Here is a 9,642-nt window from a genome sequence, read left to right on the forward strand (position 1 = left end):
CTATATTTTAAACAAAAATATATGTTAATCATTGAAACTAAATCACAGTTTAATGGCCTCTTAATTAATTAGTACTTACGATTATGCTTAGAGGGGCGGCGAAAACACAAACAGAGAATCCAACACAGATCCCTCCGATAATCTTAGCACGTGTTGCTCCTTTTACCAAGAACTGGCAGATAAGGAGGATGATACAGAATCCTCCAAAGTTCATAAGAAGTAATATCTTCACTGTCAACATCTGCAGCATCCATTAAGAAATGTTTTCTTTAGCGACGTCATTTGATTTTTTAACCACATGCATGTTGACATATACGAGGAGCTGAGGATTTTTTTACGTACCCGGGCTGGCTTGGGAGCGTAGGCAAGGAACATAGAGATGTAGATGGTTTCGATGAAGCATCCAAAGGCGTTAATAGTGACGAGGAGGAAGACATCTTTCTTCTGTGTCGCATAATAAAGCCAAAGCGTTGCACTGAAGAGCGCCACAACATAAGGAAGAGATTGGAACCCTTCTGTTGTCTTCTTCTTCCAAATTCTATAGAATGTTGGCCTGCATCCAAAATAAATCTAAATATTAATTACTCAATTATAAGGGAGTATATATTGATGTAACGTACATATTTATTTATATAAATGTATGTGCTGATTTATATATATATGTTACTTACACAGGAGAGAGGAACACGGCGAAGGAGATGACATTGCCTGAAAATTATGCAAATATATAGCAAAATATGGTATTAGTAAATCGATATCCAATCTCTAGAATTTAGAAAAGGGTACGGTTGCAGAACTTGATCAAAAATATCCACATATAAGAAATGAACGCAACGTTAGTATCATACCAAGCAAGCCAAAGACGAAGGCCCATGTATTTTCGGTGTTGAGGAGAGTCATGCTTCTCTTTTGGTATATATATAAACAAGTTTAAGGTTTTCTATATGAGAAGAAGAAGAGAGGTGACACTTAGATTTGTAAGTGTTTTCTCTTAATATAAAAGCTTATGGCACGAGCTTAGTGTTTCGGGGACTTCACGTATATATAGGGGGTTAGGGCTAAAGAGAGGAATGGGGTGTGTGTGGGAGAGATGGAAAAAGAAGAAATGTTTTGTGTGAACAATAATATTTTTGAATACTTTTGAAAAAAGAGATAATTAAAAAAGCTTAGTGTCATTGTAGTTTTATAACAAATAAAAGACCTACAACAATAATTCACACGCTAAACCATTACCAAATTACATACATTTTGACGTACAGAAAACAATTCAGTTATCAACATAACCTTTTTTGGGGTTTAGCTTAAGAGATAATACATAATTAGTTATATTCATAAAAATCATAATGCTTGTCAATCTCAGTTTAGGCAAGCTCTTTTTTTGAGGATTATGTCTAGATTCTACCTATGATCCGTATATACACCCATGTAGTATGATTGAAAAATTGGAGAATGACATAAATAATGACCTAATTATTGTACGATTTTGTGGTTTTTGACCAACTTTCTTACATATTTACATAATATATTAAATATACTTATGTACGTTATTCGGTAACTTTGGTCGTTTGATATTTTTTTCTTTAAGATTAAGTCATTTAAATTATTCTACATACTAGATTAAGATCCGTGCTAGAGCACGGGTTAAAATTCATTTTATTTACATTGTAACTTTTTATATAAAATATAATTTATGTGATAATTTTTAAAAGTTTTTTTGGATAAAATATTATGCAATAAAATTATATGCTAAATATGATGACTTGAAAAAGACATTTATTTTGTAAGTTTTATATTGTTAATGATTCTAGATAAGTACCGTGCTATAACAATGGTTAAATTTTATTTTATACAAACTTTTGTATATTTTCTATTTTAAAATAAAATTTTAATATGTTGTATTGGTTTATGTACGTGAAGTTCTTTGAATAATGTATATTCTATCTCATGACTTGAATGTCATTATAAGACATAATTTTGTGAATTTGTTTTTTAAAAAGTGAGTTATTATATTATGAGTAATTTAATATATTGTTATACTTTTTGTTTTAATATACTTGATTTTTTTTTAAAATTCTTTCATATTATAGTGACATATTATTGACATTGCTATAACAAACCAATTTAGAGTGTTTATAGTTTCTAACTTTAATATCAAGTTTTAATATTTTAAAAATATTTCAAACTAAATTATTTAAAGTTTATTATATTATATAAAATTATAAAATTCAACAAAAAAGTATGAAATTGAATTTAAATATTCAAATTTTGACCCGTTACTCAGTAAATTTTTTAATTCAATAGATATTATTTTTAAAGAATAATATTAATAAAAATTTAATATTTTATATATTGAATCATTTATATTTGTTTTTAAAAATTCAACTTAAACAATGTTGTGTACTTCTGTTTTATTATATAGAAGATATTGCTTATTATACGCACATATACATCATTTCGTAGAGTTACTAATTTAAACCAACCTAGTAATCACAAATGATCAAAATGAATGCTTATATACTTTGCGGAAAACAATTTGGCATGTTGCGGAAAAATTATATTTCATAAGTTTTATGTACGTTTAATTGTATATGAATATACAACTATATAAATAAATACACTATATAGATAACAATATTATCATTCCACTAGCTAGTTGTTCTCTATACATCAACAAAATATTACGACAATCTGGAATTTGCTTTAGATCTTAAAAGAGAGTGAGATTTGCAAAGTTCTCACTACATTTACGTTACTAAGCAAATTAGTTCACGTGACACTGTATGTCAAATATTATGCTGTTTTCACTTTAGCTCTTTTTAATCCTGATATTCATGTTTCTTTATGGAACAAAAAAATAATTAGCCGTTTCTCAATCATTATTATTTTGTCCATACTCTTGTTTAAAAGAACCGTTAGGAACTAATCAGACGTTTGTGATAGACTTAGCGTCTAGCGAAAAAATTGAACTAGTTAGGACGTTTGTGATAGACTTAGCGTCTAGCAACAAAATTGAACACTAAGCAAAGATGAATCTAAATTAGTTTTAGGACTATTTAAATAAATAAATAATAAAATAAGAATATATGATATTAAATATATATAGTTTTATCTATGTTAATAGAAAAAAAACAATCAAATAATATATAAAATTATTGTTTTAAAATTATAGTAAACACATAATAACGTATTTGTAAAACAAAATTTTATAATTTTAATTAAAAGTTTGTACATTAGTTATGGTTGTACATCACAAACTCTCAATATAAATGTCTAAATAACAAAAATAAATTTCTGATTAATATTTAGCTTTTAAAATAATCGATATATACAAAATTAAATTAGATTATAAAGAAAATAATCAGATTAAACAGAGACTAACCGGATCATTGTCATTAATTGAGGTGGATAAGATGAGCTTAGTAATTGCTGTTTGTATGGAATATAATTGGTATTAGACGAAGAATTTTAGCACAAAAGTATATATCATTGAAATAAATAATATATATATAATCTTTCTTTATATTACACATATGTAGGAGCTCTTCTTTTCGTTGTTGTTGAAACTATAGTAATTTTTTTGTCAAAATATTCTCTATTTAAATCCTATTAAATTTGTATTTTATATCGTAGTTGAATACTCTTTTAATCTTTTCAAATCCTTTTGAGTTAAGAGAAAGTAAAACTCTTTGACGATTTTTATTATTATATAAAAGTAAAACGTGATAGATGTATAAATACTAGTTTTCAGCTGGTATACTACACATGGGACGACATAATAAATTAATCATTCACAAAATGTAATTATATACTTGTCATTCTAGTACATTTTTTAGATATCAATGTATCTGTGTTTATGATTAATTGATGTTAGGCTGTTACATTGGAATTGATTTTGTTGTTCTTCATATTTGTTTTTCTTATTGCTCGAACTAGATTAGCTACCTAGTTTTTGTTCTTAGGATTATTCCATCTGGGTATCGAAAGTGTTGTTGAATTTCCTGAAAATAACAAAGGTAATCAAAGTGATTCTTAACCAACGGGAGTTGAAGTTAAGACACTTTGTGAACATATCAAACTTGAACCTTGTTAATGCATTCTATCTAATTAATTGCATTAGATTTCAAACGAGAGTTTAGGATTTAGAAAGTTCATTGCATAGATAGTTAACACTGTGGGAGCGAGTTAGCTTTACACAAGTGATTTGAGTTCAAAAACATTCCTTAATGCATTCCATCTAATTAATTGCATTTGTTATCATATTTCTCTGATGATTCCCTGTGTCCAATGCTTTTTGTTGATTGATTTAAACACTTTTTTATTTACAATTTTTGGTATTGACTTTCATCACAAACCTTTCTTTTGTCTTAGCTAGGCCTGGGCAAATAAACCGAACCCGAGGAATCGACCCGAACCCAACCTGAAAATACCCGAACCCGATCCGAACCAATTCTGTCTAAATAACCAATAGGTTTTCGTTTTCAAATAATCACAGGTATCGGATATTACCCGAACCGAACCCGAGGAACCAAAGATACCTGTTTATACCCGAGAACAATTATACACGATATCACACTATCACATATGAATTGTTTTGCGAGACATGGTATGCTCAGTTTCATTTGTTTAAGATTTCATGGTATGCTCAGTTTCATTTGTTTAAGATTTAGTTCACTGTTTTTTGTTGAAATTGTTAGATTATACAACTGTTTGTACAGTTATATTTCAGGTTTTTTTGGTACATTTCAGGTTTTTGTGGGTACTTTGGATATGTTCGAGTAGGTACTATCCATAACCGAATATATTTTTGATACATTACATGTTTCTTAAAGTCAATACCCAAATAACCCGAACCCGATAGGAGCCGAACCTGAACCGACCCAAAATTATATGAACACCTGTTCAGATCCTATATTAGTAAATCTGAATTACCCGAACCTGAACCCGATCCGAACACCCAAATGCCCAAGCCTAGTCTTAGCTATATTTAATCTTCATAATTTTATAGTGCGATTGTTTGATCTTTATGGATTCAATCCTGAAGTGTTATAACGATATCATTAGATCGTGGTTGAGTACGCATTAGATTTTAATTGATCTTTGATCAGATTTTTAACTAAAAAAGGATTTATTTAGAGACTAAATATTGATAAATATCTTACAACCAATCATTAGCTTAATGAAATTGAACTACTAGCTAGTTTTACTGCGTCAATAGGTCTCACATGGTTACCATTTTGTAAAGTGTTTAGGCCGTTTTAGGTTAGTTCAATTTACATGCATAGAGCATAAACTTTTTCTTACTTATTGTTTTGGAAATTGCGATATGATATTTTTATTTTTTTCCTTCAAAACAACCATTAGTTGTTCAATGATGTAATCATCTATAGACCTAAATTAATTAGTAGCAAATCTCTAGTTACATGTGCATAATTTACTTTATACTATACATTCGTTGAAGGTGTAACCAATCTGACCGACAATAAATTAGTAATTGGTAATCTCTAAACTAAATTAATTAAATGTGAATCACGATTTCTGTTGTAATAAACAAATCTTGAATCATGCAATTTCTTGTAAGTTGTAACTAATTACACCTTCGGATCCTATTTTACTTTATTTTAATGTTCTGTTACAGTAAATAGTTTGAAACGAAAGCTTAATCAAAATTTGTGTCGGAGAAACATAANAAAAAAAAAAAAAAAAAAAAAAAAAAAAAAAAAAAAAAAAAAAAAAAAAAAAAAAAAAAAAAAAAAAAAAAAAAAAAAGAAGAAGAAGAAGAAGAAGAAAGTAAGATCATTTTCAATACGTCAGACCTCTCCGATGCGTGTGGACGTCACGCGCGCATTAGAGGTAGAAAGCTCTGTTTGCATTACAAGTGGAAAACTTTATACAGTGCCAATAATACGTATAAACCTTTTTCTTCTGTTTGCCGGTAGATGTGTGCGTAACCACCTTTGCTTTGTCGTACTTGTATAGTTGTACATGGGATATGGACGGACACATAAAAGGAAGGTTTTTTTTCTTATCGCATTGGTTTTTAACGTTCCCAAGTCAATAGCATATGATCATTTGCCACTTTGGTATGAATATTGGAATCAATAAAAATGGCTGGTTACTTAGTTTAAGAGTTTGATTAGTTAGTTTTTTAAAAATGGGTTTAATGCGATCTAGTATTAGTTATGCTCTCTTTTTAAAAAAAAAAAAATTCTATCAGATAAGCTGCGAATCTGAATGGTGATCCAATGAACGATTGTACACAATAAAAACGTTTATTATCTCCTTTCTAAAAGAGTAAAATTAAATTACAGCATATATAACATTTACATTATCATCATCATATCTTTCGATTGGAAAGAAACGGCATGGTACGCTGAATATAACTGATATAATTTTGGGATATTCACTTACAAAACATTCTTAATTAAATTTTAATACAAATACTTTTACCACTTTTTTACAGGTACAATACATTATTAAAGTTATACCTTTGAACTCCATACTATTTCTCATTACCATTATCATACAGTTTATACCGCGATGGTGTACAACAACTTTATTTTCCACCTTTGATGTTTGCAAGACATGTGTCATTTATCCGAAAAAGGGAAGATATTTTCTTATGTAGATGAATGCTTTGACCAAAGTCAATGGATATAAATTATTTTTTCATTCATCTATATTATTCGTGATCAGTGTACAGTATATATTTTCTTAAGAGCATATTTGGAAAACGATTCATTGATAAACGTCTCGAGTATGTAACAATCTTATGATGCGAGATATGTTGATTTTTTTTTTCAGTATTTATATATGTGAAAGAAAAAGATGTAAGTAAAATATAACTTATGGGTAAGGAGAAATTCGTCCTTATGTTAATATATATGATGGGGTTACATACAAATATATTAAAAATGCAATAATTGATTGAGTCACTACTTAAATTAGCTATGTCTATTATTCGGCCACTAAATAGCTTTGTCCTATATATCTAATCGGACTTTTGATTCAATCTGAAATATAAAATAATACTATGCTTTTCGAGATTTAATAGTTTAGATTATATATATGAATATGCACGAACCAAATAACATGAGCGAGTTTAGTCCGGTATAGAGGCTTTTTTATAAATACTGTAATCTAATATGAAGATGACTATTTTTTTTTTTTTTGTCAACAAGATGACTATGATTTTAAATTTTTAATTGGTGAATTCATCTACTCGCATGTGTTTTTAATTTTTTTAAAAACAATTATAATTATATTGCTTCAATGTTGGTCTGGTTTTATTATTCAGTTTAATCCAATAGGAGGCTTGTAAACTGAGTTTACTGTTTACTTGCTTAATTATATGAGATAGGTTTACGTAATGGATTCTTGTGACAATGAACATGTTATATATGAGTGTATAAAACCCAAATGACATAATCTAGCTAGTGTGACCTCTATATATTATTGTTTAGCTTTCAATCGATCTTTAGACACATAGTATATATTAACTAAAATTTAAGGTTAAATACACTATTTTTCTCAATAGTGGTCAATGTACTGTGACGACAAAGAAATAAGATTCTCCTAGATGTTTTTTTCTCTCTAATTATCTGACGTTCCCACTACAAACAACAAGTAAGTGACAACAATTCCGTTATTTCGGTATACATATTGTTTCTTCGTTTTAGATTAATTTAAAGAAAAGCTAAAACCAAATTCTTATTTGTCTTTTCCTTTCTATGTGGTTAACCACCTGAGTCACCAGACTCGTCAAATCTCATAGCTATGTTTCAATCATCGTAATCATATTAGCGAACTATAAGCAAATGCATTAGCGAATTAAAATAAAACTGCTAAAATACATGCACATCATATATATATATATATATATATATATATATTTAAGGGAAAACAAGAACCTGATTTTAAGACAAATTCTATAATAACTAATTTAAAATATATTTTAAACGATATGTATAGCAATTCTCTTTTAATTATAGTTATAATAAACATTAGTTTACTTGATATATGTTTCATACACTTAACAATATATATATATATACACATATATAAGGAATTAAATTAACAGTACCAAACCATTTTCGTTATCACTTGACAATTCTTAAGAAAAACATATTTTATATACAGCTTATCTGGACTGAATACCAGACTAACAAAATTAGTATCATTAGATATATTTATGTATTCGAATTTAAGGTAAGCCACTTAGACTTTCATATTTTCTTTAATTATTTGGTTTGAGCTTGTGCCATTTTACGCATATGTAATTATATAACTAGATGTACGATTAATACATACGCAAAAACAAAAAAAGAAGCAAAATGAGAAATCGTAGTCCCATAATTGGTTACGTTTCCAAATTCCAACCTCCTCCACCATCCAAGCACCACTTGGATAGTTTATACAACTTGAGCCATTGCTTTAAAGAAAGGTCACACACCACAGTTCCTTTTAAAGTCTTTTTATATTCTAAGATAATTCATGCAATATTTAGAATTGTTATTATTTGTGATTGTAGATATTCTGCTACATTAATTAAAAATGTAGTGGGCTAGTCCTCATCTAATAATATCTTTCAAATTTTCCAAATCATGTGTATATAAAAACATGAATTACAAGAAATATAGCGACCATAAATAAAATTTAACTACCAAGAAACAAATAACTGATCGTATTTATTTTTGAATAATTTCATAAAATCTCGTGTTTATGTTTTCCAAAATTATACCACAAGTTAAAATAAGAAAAAGGACCAAATAACCTTAACTACACATAAGATATGTGATCAGATAATTACCCTAATTAAGCTTTTTGTATTTTTTTTTGTTTTGTTAATTGTCTTTAACAAAATTAAAACCCAATTATTAAATAAGAATTCGAACGACTTACAAAAATTTAAGAACGTGATTTGAAGGCGATTAGTACGTACGTAACATTGTTACGTGATTTTAAATTATAAGAAGTCTTTCTAGATATAACGCATTTTTAAGGTTAAAATCTGTTTGTTGTCACAAAAAAAAAAAAGTTAAAATTTGTTTAAGGAAAGCTGCAGGTTTTATGCAATAAACTTTGTAACTTATGAAATTTGCCCAAAAAAAATAAAAATTGAAATTGTGAAGCTTCTATGACCGCCTGCTAAAACCGTTGTGGTATTCTTTTATTGGAAATATACGTTGTTTGGCTATTCTTTAGAAACTTTTGATGCATCCACAAATCCACTGGAACGTACATATGTATCGTAAAAGCAACCACGTAATGAACAAATGATTAACCCATGCATTGTTATATCATAATCAAACCGCCACGTTGTTCCAAGCAATCATATAATTCTGTGACACCTCTGATTTCTTTGTCATGCTAATGTCAAACATTCACATAATTAATTAAGTGGTAATAACTAGGGTAATGATAACTAGGTAAGTAACATTTTTAAAACAATTTGTCCTGTATAATCGATCTACTAATAAGTCACTACAGTTTAAAAGTATGATAATTTTTCTGTTCTTTCCACTCAATCCCAATGTTGAAGCAAAAAGAGCTAGATGAAGCAATGCTAATTTTGCTGTTTTCCTAATAATCAAGGAAATATTTCTATAACCAAGACTAATGCGAAAACGTATCATATTTTTTTTT

At 28.3% G+C, this 9,642-nt stretch overlaps 1 protein-coding gene across 1 annotated transcript in view; it reads right to left on the reverse strand.

The window, feature by feature from the left end:
• Window positions 1-1,020, reverse strand: part of LOC104780690 (bidirectional sugar transporter SWEET11-like) — a 9,390-nt gene extending 8,370 nt beyond the window's left edge. The window contains exons 1-3 of the mRNA XM_010505213.2: window positions 849-1,020; window positions 672-708; window positions 438-553 (exon numbers count right to left, since the gene is read on the reverse strand). Of these exons, the coding sequence (XP_010503515.1) occupies window positions 438-553; window positions 672-708; window positions 849-900 (205 nt within the window). The 5' untranslated portion in view covers window positions 901-1,020. The remainder of the gene's footprint in view (window positions 1-437; window positions 554-671; window positions 709-848) is intronic.

Source organism: Camelina sativa, chromosome 4, assembly GCF_000633955.1.
Source record: "Camelina sativa cultivar DH55 chromosome 4, Cs, whole genome shotgun sequence".
NCBI lineage: Eukaryota > Viridiplantae > Streptophyta > Magnoliopsida > Brassicales > Brassicaceae > Camelina > Camelina sativa.